We start from the raw sequence: 27,949 nt of genomic DNA on the forward strand, positions 1-27,949 counted from the left end.
AAAAGGAGAATAACAAGTTGAGGTTCATTCCCAAAGAACAGGAAGAAACAAAAGACTGATGCATTTGTGAGATTCGTAGCATTTCTGTCACGTAAGAGACAGCAGTGCATTTTTTAGTTCTCAGCCATTATTCAACATGGGAAGAATCAAATGGTTTTATTAACTGGTTACTATTAATATTTATAAGAAACATTTTAGTTCAAATCTAAAATATAAAGTAAAACCTATAAACTAGACACATCCTGTTTTAAAACCATACATTTCTCAGTTTACTTTACCACAAATTTGTGAATGATCTTATTTAGTTTTTGCATTTGAAAATGAACAAACGTTGGGGTTGGCCAAACCAAGAAATCCGTGACGTGGAGTCAGAGGAGGCAGGTGAGGCAGTGATAAGAGAAAATCAAGTTGTCCGCTTGACTGTTCAATAAAGTTACAAATTAAAACTATTTTACAAATATGAAAGCATAATTAAAAGATTTTAAAATGTCATGTTTCAATTAATGTCAAAATTAAAATATAAGCCTCTATTTTAGGTTCACATTTTTGTACATTGACTCCATAGGAGTCTGTGCTTCACCAGTCATGAACCCCATCGCACGTCACTGTAAGAAACCTGCATGAAAACACGTCAGTCTCTGTGTAGCCACCTGTTAAAAGAGCTTGTTTAAAAAGACCACCTTCCCTAATAGCATTTTAAGTGACCAAGTGCATTTAAATAATCTCATGTGTAGAGATGAAATCATGTGAAACCCCATAATGTGAATGTTAATACATCAACTAAACTAGCCAAATCATCTTTCTTACCATCAGGTCTGTCTGGGACTCTAGTTCTTTGGCAAATGAGAGAACGTCCACCACTGTAACACCCTTATTCACCTGAAGAAGAGCAAGACATCCATAATGCAAAACCCTGAGTTTGAATGGCTGCAAACACATTTAATACATTGAAAATTATTTATAACATATCAAGCTTTTATGACACTGTGGAGAATTTATTGTCTGTACACACTTTTCCTACACACATCTTCCTTGTTGACATGAGAGATGATGATGTCCTGCCTCCCTGCTTTTGTCACTGTCCAGCTTTTAAACTCAAATATTTTTCAGAGTTACACAGAAACCCTTAAAGTGCTAAATATGTCAACATGTTTACTTAAATGTCAGATGTGCATGACTCAAGCTTGCAACATTGCACACACTAATTAAAATCTGTTTAGAAATGTTTTTGCCCTAAATGCTCTTATTGCTATACCGCCCACCTTAAATACAACCTAGATAGACACATCACATCTCATTACTGGTGTCATTATTTCACTTCAAACTCAGGCAAACTGCAGAAGTGGTATGGAAAGATTAGCATACCAGCACTGCTTTAGTTATTTGTTAACAAAGAAGAAAGAGCAATGGACATCCTGCGTCGGAATTTAAAAAACATTTTGTCCTATCAGTGAAAAACATCATATTTAAACACTACAGGGTCATGGTAACAACATCACACCTGTATGGTAATGTTATTGAGTGACGGCCCAAAGTTTTGTTTTTAAATGTGTTTTTCTTCAGTTAAGGCTGTAATTACACAATTTTAGGTCGTAATAAACAAAATCTTAGCTTTAAACAAAAATGTAGAGATAAATCAAATATCTTGTCTCATAACAGGGACACCTAACTGAGAGAATGAAAGTTAGACTTAAAATCTACCTTCTTTGCTTGTAGATTCAGCCCAAAATTAATTATTTTTGTTCTCACGGTTTTAATATAAGTGAACCTGGCAGGTTGGACGGAAGAAGAGAGAAAATGTCAAGTTCCAGCCTGTCTCTTTACACCCTTTTGTCTGGATTGCCATAAGATAATTTAGCTTGAGCAGTCATCAGCAGAAAACTGCCTGATTTTTGTTAACTGATAGTTTGGTGAAGATAGACTTAGTAAATCAATACATATTTAATTAAATCCAACATTTTTTTTCCGCCAATTTTCATCTGCAGTAAAATAATTTAAACAATTCAATCAATTTGTGATTTGTAGCCGAGTTTTAAAAACAACCATTGGAGGCATTCTTTTCTCTTGTTCAGATGTTCCTATAAATTCATATCATGTGTCACCTCGTCGAGGTAGTCAGCGTAGTTGATCTCTGACAGGCCTGCTTCAGAGAAATCTCGGAGGTTCTGCTTCCCCTCTGCCTCTAACAAGATTATCCCTCTCAGGTCGATCCGAAAGCTCTCCAGCTGGCGCACCACATCCTTAGTGAACTGTAAACACAACAGGACATCAGATATTTGGGTGAAAATATAAGGCGTGTAAAACCAACTAGAACAGGGGTTCTCAAACGTCATATTTAGAGGTCCATATCTTCTTTTTAAATCAGTCTTTAACAAGTAGTCCTGAGTAAATCCCTTTAATTAAATCTGCTTACAACTTAAAAACAAAAGAAATATCATATTAATGCAAACAACTGTTTTGAGACCCTTAACTGCTCTAATTTTTCACAGTGAAGCACAATGGTCACTCTAATTTCATGAGAAATTAGGGCCTTTGATTCCACATACCCAGAGACAGTTATAATACATAGTAACCTAGTGTGAAAAATGCCAACCTATACCTTCTGTCGCAATTGACAAGGTTCTGGCATTATTCCGGCTACAGTTTTTAGTACTTATGAGAAATGGTAAAGAGCTCATTTTATCTGGTTGGTTTCCAAAAACATACTCAACTTTTAAGCAAAGCTGGGTGTCCAACAGAACCATGATCCTAAAACGTTTTATAAAAAACTGGTTGTAGAACAAACAAGGCAGGCTAATGTTGAGCTTCTGTAATCACATCAACTGCATAGAAGGTTTATGGACTGAAAGCAGCAAACAAGCTTGAATAAACTCTACTCCCTTTCTGATAGGAAAGGTGGTGAAGTCCATTCATCAATTCAAAATTACATCATGAGCATAGAAGCGCTACACAAATGGTTTCTCTGCATTGCACTAGTGGTCTTTTTAATATAACTAAAAATTAGTAGGGGTTTTTATATTATATTTGGTCCTTTATGTGTCATTTTGAACTGGTGTGGATTGTAGAAAATCAGCATTAAGTTCTAACTTGTGCACCCAGTTCTTTTTAAAAGATCATTGCAGATGTATGTTCCCATGTTAGAGGATTTCAGTTATTCATCTTGGTCTGAAGACATACAGTATGTTACAGAGACTAGGAATTACTGAATGGGTGAGCAAATCATGGTTAATGTAGCAGGAGGGCAAATACAAAACATGGGGATTTTTCTTTTTTATGCTGTTCTATCCTTAACTTAAGTTTTTTTTTAAACATTTTTGCAATAAATAATCAACTCAAATAAAAAATGTTTCAGTCTTTGCTCGGGAATCTCTTGCCTTCTCTTATTGCTATAAGAATGTATTTGTCTATGTTTGCACCAGGACTAAGTGGACTGATAGCAGAAACAGCAAAAAACTTCATTAGGTATTCTTTTATTCTGAGCTCTTCTGAAAACCACAGTCATTGTCATTCTCGGACATTTCTTGGCATAACTGATTTGAAAAAGAATGCCTTGACCAGAAAATGTCTGTGTTCCCAACCAAGAGAGATGTTTTTTGTGCCACTATAAAGAGATAAAATAGAACAGTGGGACAATAAAGCTGTTTTTTGGATGTCTGTATGGTCACGTCAAAAATTTGGGATTTTCCAGAAAACTAAATATGTCATGTATATAAGATTATCAGTGTGCTTGTTTTCTTCAGAGGGCTAAAATGAATGTTGTTTTAAAGTCAAAGTTCTTTTCTGCTAACCTATCAATTCAAGAGCAAAAATAAAGAGTAAAAGTATTAGAATTAAAAATTAATCATCTTAAAAAAAGAAATTAAAGTAGCATAAGGGTGGCTACCTGGAAAAGACAGTGCAATCAACTTGTGAAATAAGAAAGATGATGAACACGTTATTAATTTCACATTTTATGAAGATACCATTGTCCATCTCAAGGGCACTGTTGATCATATTGTTAATATGAAACAGTAAACTTGCATGTTTAAACTGCCATGATTATATATTATTGCATTTATATTACGAATCACATATAAGCAACTTTATATATTTTATATCCTGCTTACAGACTGGTTGTCTGATTGGATAATAACTACACTGGTTGACCGAGACAACCAATCAAAGTGGCAGGTTGTATATCAACAGTTCCACTAAGATTAACATTGTGATAATGGCTAACAACATTAGGAGCAAGTAGTGCTTATAATCTTACATAAGTCTCACTTAAAGTTAAGTTAGTGACACCACCAACCTTATGTTTATCTCCTCTGAGTTGTGTGCCGTTAATTTAAAATAAGATACAATTAAATGATTGTCCTCTGAGTTTGGTGAAATATGTTTTCAGAAAGATGTAACTTTCTCATTCTGAATGCATGCGAAAGCTCTGATAATTACCTCTGAGAATTTATTGGTACTGTAAAATGATTATCATCAGCATGTAAAGAGTGTGTTTTCTGAAAAAAGTGGAACATTTGAGTAAAGAGAAGATGCCTGATCTTTGACTTCAGGTGGTTCTTATAAGACATTCTGATAGTAACAACTGATAAATGTCCAGAGCTATGTTTGCTGAGGACCAGTCAGCTGCAGGCAACGCAGCTCAGCCATAGGAAAGACTTGAATATGAATATTGCTTTCTCTCATATTAGTCACTGTTTGAAATGCTGGTCAAATTCAAACGCTGCAGCTTTAAGATCACTAGAACCATTTCAAAAATGAACCATTAAATTTGTAGATAAGAGGTCATTTTGCTTTCATCATATTTTAATGAAATATAGCCTCCTCAGATGGAAAAATTGAATAAAGCAATTTCTGGGATCCTGCATGTGCTTGTTTTTCATCCTTTTCTTGATCTTGTCTATTTGAAATGAGCTGTGAACAGAACTAAAATTGGAGCTGCCAGGTAAGACTGTATAATCCCATCCAGAATTCGAACAATTTTGTTCTTTTAGAGCATCACATCCCACAAACTGTCAGGCAGTCTTCATTTTATAACGCCTTCTAAATGTGAATAAAGGGCTTTTTGAGCATCAGCATTGCAGTTATTTTGTTATGTGAGATTGTCTTTTTTACTTGGCTTGTGTTTTTAACTTAACATGTTTGGTTAGGTATATATGTTTAGTTATAAGTTAATGTTTATCTATTGGTTTTTCTGTTGATCTTTTTGTTGTTCTATTCCTGCTGGATCCCTGTTTACATCAGGAACACAGAATGTTAGAGAACATTAGCAACAAGCAGCATCATGAAGACCAAGGACCAGAGCAGACGGGTCGAGGTAAAGTTGTGGAGAACCTTAGAGCAGGGTTGGGTTATCAAAAAATATCTCTGTGAGTTTAAACATCTCACAGTGCTCTCAGTGTTCAAGAGCTCTGTTCAATTTATAATGTAAAAATGGAGAGAGTATGGCACAACTGCAAACCTACCAAGACATGGCCATCCACCTAAATTTACAGGCCAGGGAAGAATTGTATTAAGCGGAGAAGGAGCCAAGAGGCATATGGTAACCCTAGAGGAGCTGCAGAGACCTAAAGCTCAGGTGAGATAATCTGTTGAAAGGACAACTAGTAGTCGTGTGCTCCAAAATCTGAACTTTATGGAATGTTCAGATTTTTTCAAGAAGATACCAATTGTTGAAAGAAAGCCAAAATACGTCCCACTTGTAGTTTACCGTAAGCCATGAAGCTGACATAGTAAACATGTGGAAGAAGGTGCCCTGGTAAGATGGCACCAAATTTAAACATTCTGGCCTATATGTGGTTGAAAAAACCACATCACCCTGAAAACGCTACCCCTATGTTTAAACAGAGCAGGACAATGACCCTAAATCTACAGACAAAACTACAGTAGAATGATTTACATCAAATCATATTCATGTGTTAAAATGGCCTAATCAAAGTCCAAACCTAAACCCAATTGTGAATATGCGGCAAGACTTGAAAAATAATTGCAGGTTTATTTGTAGTGAATTGTGATTGTAAAAAGTACTGAGTAAAGGGGGATGAATACAAATGCATGCCACACTTCTTCGATTTTCATCTATAAAACATCTTCAAAGCCATAAAGACCATAAAAGCAAAATTATTCACTTTGCTTTGTGCCACCACCTGCTGGACTGGAGGTGTAGTGCAGTTGTCTTCACAACTTCCCCAAATGTCAATAGGCTGATTTAAATAAATTTCCCATGGCCTTTCAGAGCAGTGGAAACAGAACGCACACATATCACCCGGGGTTCCTTTTACCTTGATAAATGAATTCCTAGCGGCTATAGTCGTTGGCATCTGACATATTGTAATATTACTCATATGTGTAGCTTATGTTGTGCATTACTAAAATAACATAATTTTAAAATTGTATTGATTTAGGGATAATAGGGTTGAAAGCTGATTTCTTCAATAAGCTTATTCATAGCACCGTGTTCTCATCATGTTTAAAGTGTCTGTGCAGGTCACTAACCACAGTAGTGTTCAAGAACGAGGAGATGTTGAAGACTTTGTCCAGACGCAGAGCAGAGTAGATGCCTTTGTTCTGTTTGCAAGTACTGGGAAAGACAACACCCACAAACAAAGACACGGGCATGGAGAGGGGGGAGAGAGAAAGAGAAAAGTCAGTTTCATTTTCAGTCTGGGAACAAATGTTTGCTGCCACCATGTGTAATTGACTGGAAGAACAAAGCTGAAGTGTTTCAAAACAGGAAGCAGGATAATTTACTCAAGAAGTTTAAATCTTTGTTAAAATGTTAAATATAAATGATTCCATTTAGGCAGCCAACTAGACTCAACTGTGTTAGTGGAGCTTCCTTTTTAATAACTAAACACGTGTCTGTTTGTAAATGTAATGACTTCAGGTTTGCCATCCTAGTGTACAGATGAATCCACATCAAGGATGGGGATGATGAAAGCTCGTGTAATCTTACAGAAGTAAGCTGGAGAAAAGCAGCACTGATGGGGTAACAAAATGACACTAATTGGCTACGGCAAGTTAACTGCAACTCCTTCATTTGCATCCCCCTCTGTGTCGATGACATGTTCAGCTGGAGACTCGATGCCACAAGCAATGAAGCTGCCACAACCGACAGTTTTAGCAAAATCTGAAAATCTTCATTATTTGATAATCCAACATCTGACATATATTTTATTGGTAAAAATGCACTCATCAATGTTTTCTAAGAATTTAAATATGGAAAAGATAGATACAGAGCACGCTACAGTGGTGTGGATAAATATATAGTTACCTTATATTTCTTGATAATTCACAGGAACAAGAACCTTTTTGAAGATCTTGTTTTTTGTTTGGAAGTTTATCTTTTCAAAATGTTTTCTTATTTCACAGGAATATGTTTCTTTGCATGCATTGCTTGAAAAGGGTTCCTAAACTCTGTCAGGATCTGGGTTGTGTTTGTGCTTGCCACATATGTTTTGTTTCACACTGTGCTGGAGCTCTCAGGTGTGCTGGGTGACAGGTACGACTTGTTCCACTGATTGCCAGGAGGAGTACTTAAGCAGGAGGCTGCCAGCACTTCAATGCGAGAGTGTTTTACCACCAGTGGTACAAACTCGAGCCACATCTAAGCTTATGCTTCGTACTTCGACCTTCGTTTACCTTTGTTTTCGCTCCTCTGCAGATTTTGAGAACCTAAGCTTTGGATCTATGACACTGAGTTTCTGGACTTTGTTTCTGGAAGTTATTTCTGGATGATCAAGCATATCTTCGTTCTGAGGATTCCTATCTTGTCATCTGCCTTTGTTTGGATTCGCATCAAGCTGGCAGCTTCCTGTCCTCTCCGTCTCCTGAGCCAAGCCACAAGTGTACCCTGTCCACCCTCCAACGTAAACCACCGCACATCGAACTTGTTTCTTTGTTCCTAGCTCACACAGAACAGCACCAAGTGAACTCTCTACGGATATCCCTGCTTAAGACCTGGATCCTGAGTCTCATTCCCCCTGGCGACCTGACCACCATAACCCAGTAAGCCGATCTCAGATTCATGATAATTATTTGTTCTGTACCTTCCGTTACCCGTACTCATCCTTTCTCTTCACTTCTCTCCCAACAGTGAGATTTTCGTTCATTTCGTTCCTGATTACATCACCAATAAAACAGTCTTTATTTTACTTCCTCCTCCTGAGTGTTCTCTGTATGTGGGTCAGAGCTATTTTGAACACAATAACAAACTCAAAGGGTATGCCTGCATAAAAGACACTTATGTATAAAATGATTTCACATTAAATCTTTCACAGCCCTGACTGAAAACACTGTACATTTTAATATCTACTAAATAAACTGTAAGTATATTTCATTCAAATAAAATGAAAAAGTAATTTGGGATCACAACAGAACTTTGCAGAATGTTGCACATTCATGTATCTGAGTTTCCTTTGCCTGTATAAACTTTCTGCCGTCAGCTCCAGTTCGGAGTCATTGTACATGTAGCCGGGGATGAAATTCTTCCACTCTGGGTTGATCAGGTATGGGGTGTCCACCAACTGGTTAAAACAAGAGAGTAGGAAGGTCAAACCATTAATGATGCAGTTTGTTTCTACTGTTCTCTCATGCATGTAAATATGTATTTACAATAAAATTATGAAAACTGTCAGTTTAAAGTTGGCAGAATTGTAGCTGACAAAGACTGGACTATCATACAGCTTCACTAAAATACCAATTAGGCATAACATTATAACCACTAACAGCTTAAGTGAATGACGCTGATTATAACACCTGTTGGTGGAAGCTATAAAAAGGGACAGACATAAAGATCTGAGCAAGTTTCAGAAGAGCCAATCTGTGAAGGCCACACAGCTGGGTCAGTGCATCCAGTCTGTAGGGGTCAATATCAAGAAAGGAATGGTCCTGAACCAGCAACAGGCTCATTGATAATTGTGGGGAGCAAACGCTGCCTAGTATGGTCCGATCAACATACTACAGTAGCTCAAATTGCTTAAGACATGAATGCTGGTTGTAAAAGAAAGGTTGTGGAACACACACTGCTTTGCAGTTTGTTGCGTATGGAGCTGAATAGCTGCAGATCCTTCTGAGTGAGAGCAGTATTCCATGATAGCTGTGGCCTCCTTCAGCAGGAAGGTGTGCATTCAGGAATGGTCTGAGGAGCTCAACAACAACTATGAGGTGTTGACTAGGTCTCCAAACTCCCCATAACTCAATCCAAGTGAGCATCTGTAGGATGTGCTGGAAAAAAAGGGCTAATCCATAACAATCCCATCTTGCCACTTAAAGGACTTAAGTACTGTGAAACTGCTAACATCTTGGTATCAAATATTAAGCAGGTGGTCATAATGTTATACATGATTGGTGTACTGTACATGCTTTTTTACTTCTCTGCAGCAAATTCCTATTATAGTCGTTAAACTGATAGCTGCAATTCCTCAATATATTTCACGCCACACTTTAAACAAAGAAAAAGGAGAAAATTGTACAAGAATATTTGCTTCACATTCATAAAAAATTACATTTTACACACTGAAAACCCATATAATTTGTATAATGGTAGAAAATTAAACATCTATTATTCCGAAGTTTATGTAATCCATTAACTATGAATAATAGTTTATGGATTTATGGTCCAAAACATTTCTTTGAGTTCCAAACAAAACTTAAAGACAAGGGTTTAGAAAAAACTGAAAACTTGTCTGCTTTTTTCCCCTTACCTTTAAGAGCTCTTTGGTGTGGAATGGCTCACAGAGAAGTTTCTCCATGTTTCCTCCTGCCAAAAAGATGGCGGTCAACAGCCCCATGAGCACCCAGGAGAAAATGAAGCTAAATCCAACACCGCTGTGGAGAAAAACAAACTCACACTCAGGTGGGGATGTTTGATTGATGTTCACAATGTTAACTGTGAATATTTTTATTTTATAATTATCTAGACTCTCTCCTGCTAAGCATAGCACACCTGTACAAATATCAAAAACATGAATAATTACGAGAAAAAATTGCTGTTTGGAAACAGAAAGGTGGAGATTTAAGTGAGGCTTATTAGGATAAAAGTTTTAGAACATTAGTTAATAAACCTGAGTTTGACTTCTTTTTAGTAGACTTACGCCAAGAGCAGTGTTCCTCCTGTATTGGAGACACATCCTCGAGTTGTAGGTGAGGCATGCTTGTCATATCCCAGGGTGCCGCACAGAAGGCCCAGATAGTTAAAGGCCAAGACCAGAACCACCATGCAGCACAGAGCAATACAGCCGATCCATCTGTGAATGTCAAGCAGAAGCTAAGCAAGGGTTCTGTAAAAGGCGGTCCTAATATCACGCAAAAAGAGCACTAAGTTCCATAACAAATACTTCAAGTTAGTTTTATTTTGATTGCAGAGAAATATTGCTTAGGCAGTCTGAAAGGTTCTGAGTGAAATAGTCTGAAATTTTCTTTATCACAGACTGTTTGAGCTTTTCAGAGATTTTATTCTCATAAAAAGTGTCATTTTCTTTCAGCTTTCCTGCACTGTAAACATGTTTTTTAGGAAATGAAAATCATTGTGATGTCAGGGTGTCAGTTTACCTGTAGAAGTCCATTTGATCAATTTCAGGATAGTGGTCTTCAATTTTTGCATGTGCATGGCTGATGAAGATGGTGAAGTTTGACAGGCATGTCTGCACTGGGAAAGCTTTAGAGAAGCTGCTGATGTTGCTGCCCACGCTGTCCACCAAATTCTGTACGTCTGAAAGAAAAACCAGTCATTAGAAAGACTGGCCTGGGTAAAGCAACAAAAAAAAAAAAAAAAAACACTCACAAAATCTGAATAATTCTTGTGTTTTATAATTAATAAAATTTTCCAAATGAAGCTTAGATAAAATACAACAAACATTGGTATACAGAAATATCAGATTTTGAATTTTACAGGTTTTGTATCTGCCTCATCAGGCACAGACTTACACGGCAAATGAAAGCAGGGTAAAGGAGAATGAAATTTACACAGAACGCTCATGTGCACAGCAGAAATTGTGTTTTGTGTTTGCTATTAAACAACACTTACTGTTGACAACACTTCTGGTCTGTTCAATCACCATGTGTGGCGTGTCATTCAAAGAGGAGAAGCCCTGTAAAAGGAGAAGACATCGGTTGTTTTTTTTATTCACAATGCAATAAAAAAAAATAAAAAAAAACACATTGTAAAGCCAATTTAAAAATGTGCAGTGAAATCCTTTGTTAATGTATGCACACTCACCCTGTGAACAACAGAGCTGAGATCTGTTTTCACAACATTTTTCATCTTTTCCAGCTGAGGTTTCACATCAGGAAGCTGAAAATCAGCACAAAAAACCAACAATAAACATGAACTCTAACACAAGATACAGATTACAGTCTTTGCTATGTCATCAGTAGTCTAATTTGATTACTTCACAAAGAGAAAATATTGGAAAATGGGCAAAAAAGTAGCTTCCTAGCCAACCACATTTGTATGTATACTGTATTCAAGGATTCATGGATTCAAGAAACTTTTATTGTCATACCACTTCACCATTTACATGATAAGGTATGAAACTCAGACTCAGGTCCCGGTTTAAGAAGCCTAATATATAACTAAAAGGAAAACTAAGTATAACATAACAAGCTAAATATAACAATAGAGTAAAATATGTAAAGTTGGAGAAATCTCTTTGAGAAAGGATGTTTTCATTCAGTGTTGATCATACATTTTCTTTAACATCTGTTTACTGTTTGAATGTTTGCTGAATTTTTTCTGTCAGACACTTTTCTTACTAATACTTTGCTGAATACAGTGCCAGGGTTTCTCTTGTACATCTTAAATTATATTTACCACCTAAAGTACATCCTGAAAAACTCACAAACTCCCTCAGTCTCCCAGCAACCAGCCTATATGCACTATTTTGATGTGTGCCTTTTTCAGTTGGGAGCCCTCATCTACAGAGAGACAGGCGCATACTGATTCAAAAGCAGCCTGATCCTTGCGCTGTGTTTATTAGGGATGGAGATTGTGGACTGTTGGTGTCAGCTGTTGAATAAAATCTTTATGATTGCATCCAGATCTATGGCGAGATGCGATGCACACAGTAACCAGTGAGAGCTTGGTGTGATGAGGTTGTTGACCTGGAATGAGGCTAACCTGGCTCATCGCTTCAAACTCTTAGATGTTCAATCCACAAACATGGGCCACATGTCACATATAATCAGAATCAGAATCAGAATCAGCTTTATTGCCAAGTTCGTACATACAAACAAGGAATTTGACTCTGGTACTCTTTGCTCTTTGGTTTTGTTTTTGCATTACAGAATATACATATTTACAATGTACAATATATAATAAAAAGGTGCATTTGCAACTTCTGTATGCTGTTGTTTTGTACTCTATTGAATGTTCATCAGAGAAACAGCCTGGGGGAAGAAACTGTCTCTGTGGCGGCTGGTTTTAGTAAACAGTGCTCTGTAGCGGCGGCCTGAAGGTAAAACTCTAAACAGTTTATGTGCAGGGTGTGTGGGGTCTGCAGAGATTTTAGCAGCTCTTTTCCTGACCCTAGACCTGTATAAGTCCTGGATGGAGGGAAGGTCAGCTCTGATTATTCTCTCTGCATTCCTGATTATTCGTTGCAGTCTGCACCTGTCCTGTTTTGTGGATGAACCAAACCACACTGAGATGGATGAAGACAGGACAGACTGAATGATGGCAGTGTAGAAGATGACCAGCAGCTCCTGTGGAAGGTTGAACTTCTTGAGCTGCCTCAGGAAGTACAGTCTCTGCTGGGCCTTCTTTCGAACAGTGTCTATGTGTGATGACCATCTCAGGTCCTCAGAGATGGTGGTTCCTAAGAAGCTGAAGTGGTCCACGGCTGATACAATGTTGTTGAGGATGGTGAGGGGGGTGTATGGGGGTGGTGTTCTCCGAAGGTCCACCACCATTTCCACAGTCTTGAGTGGGTTGAGTTCAAGGTAGTTCTGACTGCACCAGTGTATCAGCCGATCCACCTGCTGTCTGTATGCAGACTCATCACCGTCCTGGATCAGTCCAATGACAGTGGTGTCGTCTGCAAACTTAAGGAGTTTCACGGACGAGTCCGATGAGGTGCAGTCATTTGTGTACAGAGAGAAGAGGAGTGGGGATAGAACACACCCCTGGGGGGACCAGTACTTCTTGATCTGGATCGGGAGAAGATGCTCCTCAGTCTCACCTGCTGCTGTCAGTCCGTCAGGAAGCTGTTGATCCACTGACAGGTGGAGGCTGGGATGTTGAGCTGTGTGAGCTTCTGGTGGAGGATGTCTGGTATGATGGTGTTGAAGGCTGAGCTGAAGTCTACAAACAGGATCCTGGCGTACGTCCCTGGGTGGTCGAGGTGTTGCAGAATGAAGTGTAGACCTAAGTTAACAGCATCATCTGCCGACCTGTTTGCTCGGTAAGCAAATTGCAGGGGGTCCAGCAGGGGGCCTGTGATGTCTTTCAGGTGCTTCAACACCAGCTGCTCAAAGGATTTCATGACCACAGACGTCAGGGCTACAGGCCTGTAGTCATTTAATCCTACGATGGTGGGTTTCTTGGTCACTAGGATGATGGTGGATCGTTTGAGACAGCAGGGGACCTCACATTTCTCCAGTGATTTGTTGAAGATCCTTGTGAAGATCGGAGCGAGTTGATTTGCACAGGCTTTCAGGCATGATGGGGAGACGTTATCAGGTCCTCCAGCTTTCTTTGTTTTCATGTGCTGAAAGATCCTATTTACATCTTCCTCGGGGATCTTTAGTGCAGGCGGAGGATCTGATGGTGGGGGTTTGGTAGCTTTCTGGGAAGAACTTGTTCCTGAATGGGATGTGGAGGGGATGATTTGAGGTGTGAATGGCTTCTTGTCATGTCTGCAGTAGAAGCCATTCAGACGGTTGGCCAGCAGACAACTCTGTTCAGGAAAGGTGGGGGGGCTCCTATAGGCAGTCAGGTTTCTCAGACCAGTCCATACAGCTGAAGTGTCACCAGTAGAAAGGCTGTTCTTAAGCTTCTCACTGTAGCTTCTCTTAGCTGCTTTGGTCTCCTTTGTTAGTCTGTTCCTGGCCTGCCTGTACCGCGCCCAATCTCCACTGCTGTGAGCTTCTTCCTTTTCCCTGCGCAGATTCCTGAGGTGTGGAGTAAACCATGGCTTGTTATTCCCAAAGGTGCAGAAGGTCTTGGTCTGCACACACATGTCCTCACAGAAACTGATGTATGATGTCACCACATCAGTTAGTTGGTTTAGGTCAGTGGCTGAGGTTTCAAAAACAGTCCAGTCTGTGCATTCAAAGCAGGCCTGTAGCATCTGCTTTGATTCCTCAGTCCACTTCTTAACAGTGTGAACCTTGGGTTTGGAAGCTCTTAGTCTCTGTCTGTAGGTTGGGATGAGGCGGATTAAGTAATGATCTGAAAAACCCAGAGAAGCCCTGGTAACAGCATGATATGAGTCCTTTAAAGCTGTGTAACAATGGTCCAGTGTGTTTTTGTCTCTGGTGGGACACTTAATATGCTGTCTGTATTTGGGGATACAAACTATATAAGCTACCATTGCTGCTAACAGGCTCCTCTGTGCCACACCCAAAATCCAGAAATATCGCTACTATAATATTAGAACACCACAATCTCAACAAAGACGATATGTACATGCTCAAAACAATAAAGGAGCGTGCTTTATCAACTGTAATGAGGAGGGTACTATGTGTACTATGATACACTCCAAAAGATATTTCCAAGACCTTGCAGATATGATACATATACTGGTAGATTCTTTTGTCATTGTGCAGTCTGAGACCAGTGAAAAACAGGCTTTCAGTTATACGTAAATGCAGTTAAGTTATTTAGTAAACTCATTTTTAAACAGATATTTAAAATGCCATTTCTTAAAACCACACTTGATAAAAGCCAAAATTAAACTTTGATGAGTAAATTTGTCAAGCTTCTCTACAGCACTAGAGTTGTAAGGAAAGTAAAGCAATTCAGATGACGGTTCACAGCACTTTATGCTCTTAGATCGTGTAGCATTTCATTTCTTACCCGGGTAAAATTTGCACTAATCTGCAGCTGGGACAGGGACTGGCGGATGCTGCGGCAAAGCTGGGCCGTGGTGGCGTCTGATTCTTCATCGTGACAGCCAGGGTCCTCGAGGGTGTGGTTGATGCTGCCGCGGACGCGGCTCAGGTTGAAATGAAGCCTCCCTTCTCCTTCTTGCAAGACCACCAGAGACACACTGACGTTCTCCAGGGCTTCTTTAGTTTCTCTCATGGCTGGAATGAAAGAAGACAATGATGAGATGAAGTTATCAAGCTCCTCCCCTGTGGAACCAGCTCCCGGTTTTGGTCCGTGAGGCAGACACCCTGTCTACTTTTAAGGCTAGGCTTAAAACTTTCCTTTTTGATAAAGCTTTTAGTTAGACTGGCATAGGCTATCTTCCTTATTTTTTACTTCCGCCTTCCTCCCTCCCATTTGGACGGAGTAAGGGGGAGTCAGGTTTAGCCTAAACCGGCTCAGTTATGGTTGAGGTGCAAACACACCCTCCATTTCTGCTACCTGTATGACCCCTTCTCTTTTCCAATGGTTATAATCAGTCTGACAGAGGGAGGTATTCCCAATCCTTGTGGTTTTTAGTCTAACAATGGCCATCAGTGGGCTCTAGATGAACAAACCTTATCAGTTTATTATTTTACTTAGTGCCCCACAGGTGGCCCGTTCTGGGGTGGCCGGGCTCTGGCGCTCAGTGGTGTGATCTGGCCTTCCCACGGTCCCGCGCCGTGGGGTGCCTTGAGACGACATTGTTGTAAATAAGCACTATATAAATGAATAAACTGAAACTATCTCTGTAGTTATGCTGCTATAGGCTTAGGCTGCTGGAGGACATAATGACCACTTTCACCCTCTTCGCTACATTCTCATTCTACTCTCCAATTTTGTATTATTTGCTGTTATTTCAGCTTCTAACTTTATGTTTTCTCTCTTTTATCTTCCTAGAAGCTACACCTGGCCTGACTTTGTGTCTACCTGTGACACCTTTCTGGAGAGGGGCATCACCCAAGCTTCTGCTGGCAACAACTTAATGCTCACCTTCTACAGATGATCCACTTGCCCCTGTCTTTCAGTGTTTAACCCTTTCTCTCTCCTAGACATGGAAATTGACTGAGCTTTTACTGTAACTAATTATATGTGCTCTCTTTCAGACTCTAACCTTGAAAACTTGCTCAAAGTTGATCTGTTCTTTCTTTCTAGATGAAACGACTAAAGGAGCTACATCCATTAACATTTACTTTTCCTTCCCATAGAAAGTACTCCTGGATCAGTGCTTCTGTATTCTTTTTGTCTCTCTGCTCTGTTCTCTCAAACCCCCAGTCGGTCGTGGCAGATGGCCACTCATACTGAGCCTGGTTCTGCTGGAGGTTTCTTCCGTTTAAAAGGGAGTTTTTCCTCTCCACTGTCGCTACATGCATGCTCAGTATGAGGGATTGCTGCAAAGTCAACGCCAGTGACTGTCCACTGTCTCTACATGCTCATCCGGGAGGAGTGAATGCTGCAAGTCACTGACTGGATGCAATCTGCTGGGTTTCCTTAGATAGAAAAACATTTTATCCAATTTGAATAAATAACTGAATCTGACTGAACTGTTCAATGGTTAGGATTAATTGGAATGTATGTACCTGACTTTCGTGAAGTGCCTTGAGACAACATGTGTTGTGAATTGGCGCTATATAAATAAACTGAATTGAATTGAATTGAAAAAGTGGATTTGGCTGCAGGTATGGGAAAACCAGTTTGCAAGGGGAAAAAAAGGTTATAAACTTCTAACAGAAAATTCCCTTTATTAAACTGACAAAACAGGAGAGTTCTTTATAGTTTACTATAATGTTTTATGGATCAAGTCAAGGTTTGATTCTTCAGTATCCACCTCATGCAACTTACCACAGAATGACTAATAAGGACCCATGAAGCAGGAAATAATTAACGTAAATGTAGTAATTCTGTCCTGGTAAAATGCAGGATGAATAACATGATGTGTAGACATACACTAGTATCATAAAGAGGCTGAGTTTTGTGTCATTCTTCAACATAATTGGCCCAGTGTTTCAGTTGTATGTATGACAGCTTAGTTTTTATCATCAGCATACATACGCAGGAAGAAGACAAAATATATAATGTGTGCTTTTGTTACACGCATTAAGACTCACACGGGGACACGTTAAGACTTGGAAATCACCAGGCCTGAGCTCATTACAACACAAAAGGCTCTTTCACACCTATGTGATAACTCATCTTCATGCAACAGCTTTATTTTTTTTGTGCAGCAATGATTTAAATAATGGAAGATTTTTTTTATTATCTTTTTTTAAATATTTTTTATTGGAAGAGTTTTTATTATTAATGATGTGAATGAGGAGCTCTTCCTTTTGTAACCAAGAGTTTTGCAAAGCAGCCGTCAGTGTTGCCTAACAGTCACATACAGTGCCTTGTGAAAGTATTCAGCCCCCTTGAACTTTTCAACCTCTTGCCACATTTCAGGCTTCAAACATAAAGATATAAAATTCAAATTTTTTGTGAAAGAATCAACAAGTGGGACACAATCGTGAAGTGGAATGAAATTTATTGGAGGTGTCAAATTTTTTTAACAAATAAAAAACTGAAAAGTGGGGCGTGCAATATTATTCGGCCCCTTTGCGTTAATACTTTGTAGCGCCACCCTTTGCTGCAATTACAGCTGCAAGTCGCTTGGGGTTTGTGTCAATCAATTTTGCACATCGAGAGAATTGAAATTCTTGCCCATTCTTCCTTGCAAAACAGCTCGAGCTCAGTGAGGTTGGATGGAGAGCGTTCGTGAACAGCAGTCTTCAGCTCTTTTCACAGAAAAGATTGGATTGGATTCAGGTCTGGACTTTGACTTGGCCATTCCAACACCTGGATACGTTTATTTATGAGGCATTCCATTGTAGATTTGGCTTTATGTTTTGATCATTGTCTTGTTGGAAGATAAATCTCCGTCTCAGTCTCAGGTCTCTTGCAGACTCCAACAGGTTTTCTCCCAGAATGGTCCTGTATTTGGCCCCATGCATCTTCCCATCAATTTTGACCATCTTCCCTGTCCCTGCTGACGAAAAGCAGGCCCAAGCCATGATGCTGCCACCACCATGTTTGACAGTGGGGATGGTGTGTTCAGGATGATGAGCTGTGTTGCTTTTACTCCAAACATATTGTTTTACATTGTGGCCAAACAGTTGGATTTTGGTTTCATCTGACCAGAGCACCTTCTTCCACATGTTTGATGTGTCTCCTAGGTGGCTTGTGGCAAACTTTAAATGAGACTTTTTATGGATATCTTTGAGAAATGGCTTTCTTCTTGTCACTCTTCCATAAAGGCCAGATTTGTGCAGCGTACGACTGATTGTTGTTCTATGGACAGACTCTCCCACCTCAGCTGTAGATCTCTGCAGTTCATCCAGAGTGATCATGGGCCTCTTGGCTGCATCTCTGATCAGTCTTCTCCTTGTTCGAGATGAAAGTTTAGAGGGACAGCCGGGTCTTGGTAGATTTGCAGATTTTAAATATGATTGCTTGCACAGTGCTCCTTGGGATGTTTAAAGCTTGGGAAATCTTTTTGTATCCAAATCCAGCTTCAAACTTCTCCACAACAGTATCTCGGACCTGCCTGGTGTGTTCCTTGGTCTTCATGATGCTCTCTGCGCTTTGAACAGAACCCTGAGACTATCACAGAGCAGGTGCATTTATACGGAGACTTGATTACACACAGGTGGATTCTATTTATCATCATCAGTCATTTGGGACAACATTGGATCATTCAGAGATCCTCACTGAACTTCTGGAGTGAGTTTGCTGCACTGAAAATAAAGGGGCCGAATAATATTGCACGCCCCACTTTTCAGTTTTTTATTTGTTAAAAATGTTTGACACATCCAATACATTTCATTCGACTTCACGTTTGTGTCCCACTTGTTGTTGATTCTTCACAAAAAATTTGAATTTTATATCTTTATGTTTGAAGCCTGAAATGTGGCAAAAGATTGACCAGTTCAAGGGGGCCGAGTACTTTCACAAGGCACTGTAACACCCTGTAGCAAACATTTTAAATTAAACAGGATAAGGAATAAGAAGATCCTCAAACAAAGATGAAAAATGCAAGGGGAGAAATGGCAACACTGATGCTGTAACTTGCAAAACACTTTGTGAAAAGAGAGGTGGTTAATTATAAATAATATATTCAGCTTTACAAGTACTTATTGACTGCCACTTGTTCTTTTTCAGGCGTGCCAAAGCTATGTGCAGTGCCATTCAAAAGTATTCACACTACTTTTTACATTTTGTCATCTTACACCCACCAACTATTTTACTGGGATTTTATTGGACAGACCACACAAAGTAGTGCAATGTTAAGTAGCTTGTATGGTAGGAAATTGGGAATCTAATGGTTTTCTTTCAATAATGGGTTTCTTCTTTCTACTCTTCCATAAAGGCCAGATCTTTATAGTTTGTGACTAGTCAGGAGATTGTCCCACCAGAGCTGTGGATCTCTGCAGTTACTCCAGAGGGACCATGGCCCTCTCAGCTGCTTCTCTTCTTAGCTTGTGTTTAGGCAGTCATGTCTTGCCAGGTTTGCACCACTGTAATTCCCTTCCCAAGAATACTGTGTGAGATTTTAAAAGCTGGGATATTGTTTTAGAACCTAACCCTGCTTGAAACGTCACCACAAATTTCTCCCTGACTTGTCTGATGTGTTTTTTGGTCTTTATGATGCTGTTTGTTCTCTAATGTTACAGAACATTAGAGAACAAACAGCACAGAACAATTAGGTGACTTCTGAAGGCTACTAAGCTCACTGGATATTATTTCTCGGTATCAAAGGGAAGGGGGCTGAATATAATTACCAAACCATCCTTTACAGATTTTTGCTACTAAATTTGAAAACCATGATGAATTTGTATTTCAAGTCACAATTATGTACTATATTGTGTTGGTTTGGCACATTCAAATCCCAATAAAATACAGTGAAGTTTGTGATTGTAACATGACTAAATGTGGAAAAGTCTGAGGGTTGTGAACACTTTTGCAAAGCACTGCATATATTAGACGATTAGTCATATTTCTTTTGTTGTTGTAAGCAAACATTTTACCATGAGGGAACACAACTGAGATATTTGGATGCAGATGGATGTTGGTTTGGACCTTTAGTAAGATCAACAGATACATTTAACTTAAAACTGCACTTAACAACATTCTTACCCATGCAAATAAAAAAATAACCCTCTCCACCTTAATGGAAATAGAAATCAAGCATGCTAAATTGAAAAGAAGAGCAGATTTAACCCTGAAAATGTATTCCATGATCGTCTTCCTCCTCGTGATTGTCTACAAGGATCAAAGTCTGATTTAAAAAGATCATTTTATAACTGATATCACCACATGGTTTTGGACATTTGTCGTTAGATGTTGCATAGTGCAATTTTAATGTTGTAAATGTTGTCCATTAAGATGTGACTTGATGATCAGGGAGGTTCCATGTTTAAAGGAAAAAAACAAAAGGATCAAATAACGGGAGCAACTACAGCAGCAAACGTCACAACATTAGGGGTCAAACGACTGTGGATCATCAATAAGTTACTTAGTCGCTGAGTTACCTTTGATGGCTCTGTGGATTTTCACTTTATGAAAAAACGTACAAATATAAACAATAACAAGGAGTTATAATGATTAAAAGTTTTGGACTTATTTACAGGAACATTGCAAAAAAGTATTTGCTTTGAAAATGACTAGATCCTAAGCTTTTTTCATAAAACAGATGTCAAGTTATACAATTTGTTGATAGAAGCTGGCAGTTTTACACTGCTGATAGTAAATTAAAGAGTTGATGTACCTCCAGCCATATTGAGCACTTGGTTTAAAGCAGGATGAACCTCCTTATTCAGCTGTTCATGTATCCTTCCACCCAGTAATGGACCTATGTCTGTAAGAAAACAGCAATAGATTATTAAGCAAATGTCAAATATACACTACTACTATTGTTATACATGGCTGCTAAAGAGAGTGTTACATATGAGCTGTGATTTTTGCAAGCTTTAACTTTCAAGAAAGAACTGCCTGCAGAAGAAAACTTGAATACTCAGGGGAAGCCTTCATTAGAGTCACAACTGGAGCTATCTAGACCCAGTTATGTCGCTAATCAGTCGTAAAAACAAGTCATGGAAAAGGAGAAATAAACACAATGTATAAATCAAGAATAAAAGCTCAGTGAATCATTTATGCCCACTTAATTCACTATCAGAGGCAGGAAGAATTTCTACTTACTATCTAGGTCATAGATGACTTTGTTCTTGGCAGTGGCGTATTGGGATATTAGGTAATCAATTTGCTGCAAACAGGAAACAGAGCAAAGCCAGTTTTACATGAAAGCATGCAAAAACTAGTTCATTAGTCTTATTGTACATTCCTACAGATTTTAATAAAAAATGAAGCAGATTTTATGGGACAATATAAGGAAGAACATTAGATAACATGATGAACATAAAATGTTCTCAAAACATGAACAAAACCCTCAAAACTGAGATCAAAATTATTAAGAAATGGTAGTGCCCAACCCTAAAATTGAACTTTTTAAAGAAAAAGATAAAAACACCCACTCCTTAATATCACAAAAAGTTGTAATTTTTATAACTTTTAAGCCTTTAATAATTGAGAAATAGCGGTTTACAGGCTTCACCAAAACCATCAGAAATGCAACAATATCATAATGTTTTCAACATATTTTTCCATCTTGGCTCTGGTGTCTCTCATCTGCCTCTTGGCAGTGGTCAATCTGTGGTTTAAGTAAAGCACAATTAGGTGCAGTGTTACCATGGTCCTTCTAGAAAATAAAATCAGCATTCAATAAAGCTTGTCGGCAAAGTATGCCTGGTAAACTACTGACGTGATAAAACACAGTAGACCAACCCTCAGAAGGTAGCATGGCAACCCAAATCATCACTGATTGTGGAATCCTGACACTGGACCTTAAGCTACTTGGAATTTGTATCTCTTCAGTCTTCCTCCACTTTTTCTCTTTTGTCCAGGTAAGAAGCTGCTGACATTGTCTTGGGGTCAGAAATGGCTTTAAACAAAGAATACAGCCATTGTATCCCAGATACTTCTGTTTGTGGTGGCTTTTGAACCACAGACCCATGTCTTGTTAATCTCACCAAACGCTCCAAAGGATTGCTACACAAATCGTTTCTCAACACAGTGTTACTCCCTCCATTTTCTATGCTACTTTTTCCTTCCACTTAACTTTCCGTTAATATGCTTGGATACAGCCTTAAGTAGACAACCAACTTCCTGTCTTCTATTTGTGGCTAACCCTCCTCTCAATTACTGCCTGTGGACAACTGTCAAATCAGTAATCTTTCCCCATAACATAACATTTCTGCATTAGGATTCCAATTTAACTGGTTTTAAGTAATATTCTTGTTTTCTGTTTTACAGAATTTGGTGTATTCATTAGCTGTAAGTCAAAATAATCAAAATTTACCGAAATAAACATCTGAAATATGTCACTCCTGGTGTAATACATCTATAAAATAACAAAATGAGTTTCACTTTTCAGACTGAATTTTTGAAATTAATTAACTTTTAAATTTTAATGGGGCTGCACAGTGGCGCAGTTGATAGCACTCGCAGCAAGAAGGTCCTGGGACCGACTCCCGGGCGGGGACCTTTCTGCATGGAGTTTGCATGTTCTCCCCATGCATGTGTGGGTTCTCTCCAGGTACTCCAGCTTCCTCCCACAGTTCAAAAACATGACTGTTAGGTTAATTGGTCTCTCTAAATTGGCCTCAGGTGTGAATGAATGGGTGTGTGGTTGTTTGTCCTGTATGTCGCTGTGTTGCCCTGAGATGGACTGGCGACCTGTCCAGGGTGTACCCTGCCTCTCGCCCGTAGACTGCTGGAGATAGGCACCAGCTCCCCTGTGACCCACTATAGAATTTGCGGTATAGCTGAATGAATGAATGAATGAATTAATTAATGAATGAATGATTTTATAATGTATTGAGAGGCAGCTGTTGGTGTCGTCTCACCATTGGTGTGTCATTAGCAAAGGTGTGAAGGTCCCTCATGTTGCTGTTGACCAGGCGCCGTATGTTCTTCACCTGGGAGCTCAGGTTCTGGTTGGCTGCATATGCACACAGAACTCCAATCCTGCAAACAATTGACAGATGCAAATTACAGTGTGGGGTGATTGCATGTCATCAGCAGTAGGGGTCAGTCTTTCCCTCCCTTACTATACAACAAGGGGCACCTGTAGAAAAAGGTAATGTTATTATATAAATCCAACATAAATTACAGTAAAAAGTTATACAGCAAAACAATGATTGCAGTTTGTTTACAGACATTTAATCTAAGGACACATGATGCAAACAACTCTAAATTTAATGTAAAAACCGAAATGCATGAAGTAGGACATTAAAGTGAGTCTCTTGTAGGCTTTGAACAAACCTGAGAAGCTCACAGGCTTAATTAGGAAGCAACATCAAAAGAGCTAGCCCATAATACTTGGCTGTTTCCATGACTCATTTTCATCCCATCTGATATTCCTGCTAAGCACCTCACAGCTACCCCTGCCATTGTAAGTCTGTCCGGGTGTTCCTGTGAGTACGGTTGTAGCTCTTGGGGTGAACAACTTCAGAAAAAATGGCTCAAAAAGAAAAAAAATGTTTGATGGATTCTGAAGAAGCCAGAATTCATGAAGTGGGATTGAGCACAGCAAACCTCTTTCACAGAAATGCCTTGGTGGAATAAGCAGCTTTATGAATGATGTAAGATGAGTTGCTGAGAAGAATAACAAAAGGACTGACTCAGTTGCCACTGGGATGGTTTAGATCAATAGAAATGAATCAGGTTTTTGTGACTCATTGAATAAAAAAGCAGTGTGAGCGTGAGTGTGTGTGCCTGTTGTTAAGCATAAGTACAAAAGCAGCTTGTACATATATGATGTAGTGAAGATGATGTGTGTAGTTTATGCTTACAGGGTTCTGAGCAGCAGCCACTGCATTAGTCACAGTCTGGCGTCATGAATATAATCTGATGTGACATTAAACTGAAGACATTTTCCACATTAGGGATTGTAAGGTCTGTTAAGACTGGGTACAACTGTTATAGATTTCATCTAACACCCCTAAATGTGTACATAGTAGTTAAGTTCTTTTCTGCAGAACAAAAGCTAGTGAGATATAAAGTTATTTATTTTTCATACATATATTTATATAAAGTACCGGGTTGGACCCACTTTTGCCTTCAGAACTGCCTTAATCCTTCGTGGCATAGATTCAACCAGGTACTGGAAACATTCCTCAGAGAGTTTGGTCCACATTGACATGATAGCATCACACAGATGCTACAGATTTGTCGGCTGCATCCATGATGCGAATCTCCCGTTCCACCACATCCCAAAGGTGCTCTATTGGATTGAGATCTGGTGACTGTGGAGGCCAATTGAGTCCAGTGAACTCATTGTCATGTTCAAGAAACCAGTCTGAGATGATTCGTGCTTTATGACATGGCGCGTTATCCTGCTAGAAGTAACCATCAGAAGATGGGTACACTGTGGTTATAAAGGGATGGACATGGTCAGCAACAATACTCAATTGGTACTATGGGCCCCAAAGTGTGCCAAGAAAATATCCCCCACACCATTACACCACCACCACCATCCTGAACCGTTGATACAAGGCAGGATGGATCTATGCTTTTTGTTGTTGACGCCAAATTCTGACTCTACCATCCGAATGTTGCAGCAGAAATCGAGACTCATCATACCAGGCAACGTTTTTCCAATCTTCTATTGTCCAATTTTGGTGAGTCTATGCGAATTTTAGCCTCAGTTTCCTGTTCTTAGCTGACAGGAGTGGCACCCGGTGTGGTCTTATGCTGCTGTAGCCCATCCGCCTCAAGGTTTGACGTGTTGTGCATTCAGAGATGCTCTTCTGTATGCCTTGGTTGTAATGAGTGGTTATTTGAGTTACTGTTGCCTTTCTATCAGCTCGAACCAGTCTGGCCATTCTCCTCTGACCTCTGGCATCAACAAGGCATTTGCGCCCACAGAACCGCCGCTCACTGGATATTTTCTCTTTTTCTGACCATTCTCTGTAAACTGTAGAGATGGTAATGTGTGAAAATCCCAGTAGATCAGCAGTTTCTGAAATACTCAGACCAGCCTGTCTGGCACCAACAACCGTGCCACGTTCAAAGTCACTAAAATTATCTTTCTTCCCCATTCTGATGCTCGGTTTGAACTGCTGTAGATCGTCTCGACCATGTCTACATGCCTAAATGCATTGAGTTGCTGCCATATGATTGGCTGATAAGAAATTTGCGTTAACAAGCAGTTGGACAGGTGTACCTAATAAAGTGGCATTTGAGTATATATATATATATATATGTTACCTTGTTCTTTCTTCTTATCAAGATAAACCACTAATCTCTGTAAGCTTTAGCATCTCAGTCACTGTCATGTGTGGTCAGAGAGAATTGCTCACACAGGCCAAATATATTATTGGCATGAATAGCTCTTGAAATCAAATAATTCACCAAATATTGCACTTCACCAAATATTGCACTGAAGCAGTTTTTTTTTGCAATTGCAATATTGCACACATTGATATGCAATGACAAACAGGTCAATACGTTGTGCAGCCCACTCAAAAATAAATCTTCCACCTAATACATTTTGCAAGAATATGCTGTAGGGAAATTTACAGAAGCATGAAAACAAAGTATCTTTTGGGCTGCATGGTGGCGCAGTTGGTAGCACTGTTGCCTTGCAGCAAGAAGGTCCTGGGTTCGATTCCTGGCCTGGGGTCTTTCTGCATGGAGTTTGCATGTTCTCCCTGTGCCTGTGTGGGTTCTCACCAGGTACTCTGGCTTCCTCCCATAGTCCAAAGACATGCCTGTTAGGTTAATTGGTCACTCTCAATTGCCCTTAGGTGTATGAGTGTGTGCATGGTGGTTTGTGTGTTGCCCTGTGATGGACTGGTGACCTGTCCAGGGTGTACCCTGCCTCTCGCCCATAGACTGCTGGAGATAGGCACCAGCTCCCCCATGACCAACTATGGAATAAGTGGTAGAAAATGACTGACTGATGATAACAAAGCCTTGGGTACCCTAATGTAGCAATACCTCTGCAGACCTCACAGGTTGTCAGCTATTGGGCAGCTGGCTGCTGTAGCACATTGGGAGGAGTAGTTGTCAAGCTATCTGAAGGTTGAAGAACACAACTGATATGACCTCCTCAGCATTTCTGCATGGATAAAGATCTGCTCTACTGCATAGCCAGGAAGAAACCATAGTGCTGAATCTCTGGTGTGACAATCAGTCACAACATCCTTTTTAACACCACAGAGTAACCATTCCCAAGTGGGGTAAGAGGTGTGAACCTTCATTAGATAGGTACACTTAATCCATACCACTTTCTTAAAGATTGGGACCACCAACCACCCCACTGTTTTGCAGGAACTGTCCCAGTTTTCCATGTGACGGTAAATACAGTACATGCCAACCAAGACAGTCCCACAATGTCAAGAAGCATCGTAGGACTTGAGTGAGAAAAAATAATTTTGAATGATTATTATTATTTCCTTTGTCTTTAGTTTCCTTCACTTCTTATGAATATGCAGTTTCATACATTTGATGCCACTGTGCTTTTTACTAACTTGACAAAATCAAACTTCTTTGCTTGAACTTGTTATGACTTCCACTCAAATTTGCTTTGGGTCTTTTTACTCTGCTTAACCGCACACATTACTCAATATACTGTACATGTATAAAGAAAGTCAGACTCATATTTTTTTCCTGTAAAATCTGCACTCTGTTTCCCCTCTCTCTCTTTCAGCCCACCTCTTCCTTCTTTTCTTTGTCTCTTGCTCACTCTGTCTCCCTGGTGTCCAGCAAGGTCACTGGAATCCAGTCCAAAACAAAGAGTCTTTGAGCAAAAAGCAAAGCAGTTAACAAAGAGCTTTGGAGAGTCCTGTCTGCCATACTAAAATATATGAAGCAGTGTGAGCAGTGTGTATGTTTTGGTTATATTTAAATTTACAATACAATAAAATTTGAAATTACAAACAAGTAAGAAAAACAGAATTATTTATAGCTTAAAGTTTTAAAATATTATCTTTTAAAACTTTGTCCCCACAATCAAAGTACAATCAGTTTTGTGAAGATAAATCGATGTATGCAAAATCAACAACACAATGCAGGCAACAGTCCACGGTCACTACATGCTCACCAGGAGGAGTGAATGCTGCAGGTCAGTGACTTGATGCAATCTGCTGGGTTTCCTTTGAAAACCTTTTAACCAATTTGAATAATAAATTCAACTGGACCGCTGGATTTGACTTGGAACGACATGTTGTGAATTGGTGCTATATAAATAAACTGAATTGAATTGAATATTCTTACCAAGAGCATTCTCTTTCCTCTGTGTGCTTCAGATTTTCTGCTCAATTTTACCCACTGGGATATGAACTCACTATAAAAGCAACAGGCAAGCAATTACATTTTTACAGCAAGAACATTTAGCTTTTCTATTGCTGTTTTATGCTCCTCATTCATTTCACAAATGCTGCTACAAATAGACAGACTGAAACTGAGTCCATATGTTTAGTTTTATCCAAGTTAGGGAAATTTCTGAGAAGTTTGAAATGACTCCACCTGAGGCTTCACTTCAGTTTTGAATATGTTATCTATCTATTTTTCTAAATGTATCTTATCATTCTGGAATAATTCCATCAAAATCAAAGGTATGTACCATTTCTATAAAGACAGCTGTGTTAAGTTGGTATGAGAATTTAGAAATCAGTCCGAAAGGGCTCAACTTGGAGAAACATACAATCACACCCACACAGCTTAGCTGTCGATCTCTTCAGCTCCTCCAAAATTACCATGAGCCTCTTGGCTGTTTCTCTAATTAATGCCATC

At 39.3% G+C, this 27,949-nt stretch overlaps 1 protein-coding gene across 18 annotated transcripts in view; it reads right to left on the reverse strand.

Annotated features, from left to right (window-relative positions):
- The window catches only part of prom1a (prominin 1a), a 103,970-nt gene that overhangs the window by 15,816 nt on the left and 60,205 nt on the right, over positions 1-27,949 (reverse strand). For 12 of the 18 annotated variants that reach the window (XM_047353594.1, XM_047353587.1, XM_047353578.1 and 9 more), the window contains 14 exons: positions 23,056-23,176; positions 21,293-21,356; positions 20,862-20,951; positions 20,626-20,649; positions 15,011-15,240; positions 11,213-11,287; positions 11,021-11,084; positions 10,546-10,705; positions 10,089-10,241; positions 9,699-9,822; positions 8,416-8,519; positions 6,490-6,574; positions 2,103-2,249; positions 808-879 (listed from right to left, as the gene is read on the reverse strand). In XM_047353594.1, coding sequence (XP_047209550.1) covers positions 808-879; positions 2,103-2,249; positions 6,490-6,574; positions 8,416-8,519; positions 9,699-9,822; positions 10,089-10,241; positions 10,546-10,705; positions 11,021-11,084; positions 11,213-11,287; positions 15,011-15,240; positions 20,626-20,649; positions 20,862-20,951; positions 21,293-21,356; positions 23,056-23,176 — 1,513 coding nt within the window. The remainder of the gene's footprint in view (positions 1-807; positions 880-2,102; positions 2,250-6,489; positions 6,575-8,415; positions 8,520-9,698; positions 9,823-10,088; positions 10,242-10,545; positions 10,706-11,020; positions 11,085-11,212; positions 11,288-15,010; positions 15,241-20,625; positions 20,650-20,861; positions 20,952-21,292; positions 21,357-23,055; positions 23,177-27,949) is intronic. The other 6 variants (XM_047353580.1, XM_047353589.1, XM_047353583.1 and 3 more) reach the window with 1 other exon arrangement.

Source organism: Girardinichthys multiradiatus, chromosome 23 (assembly GCF_021462225.1).
Source record: "Girardinichthys multiradiatus isolate DD_20200921_A chromosome 23, DD_fGirMul_XY1, whole genome shotgun sequence".
Taxonomy (NCBI): Eukaryota; Metazoa; Chordata; class Actinopteri; order Cyprinodontiformes; family Goodeidae; genus Girardinichthys; species Girardinichthys multiradiatus.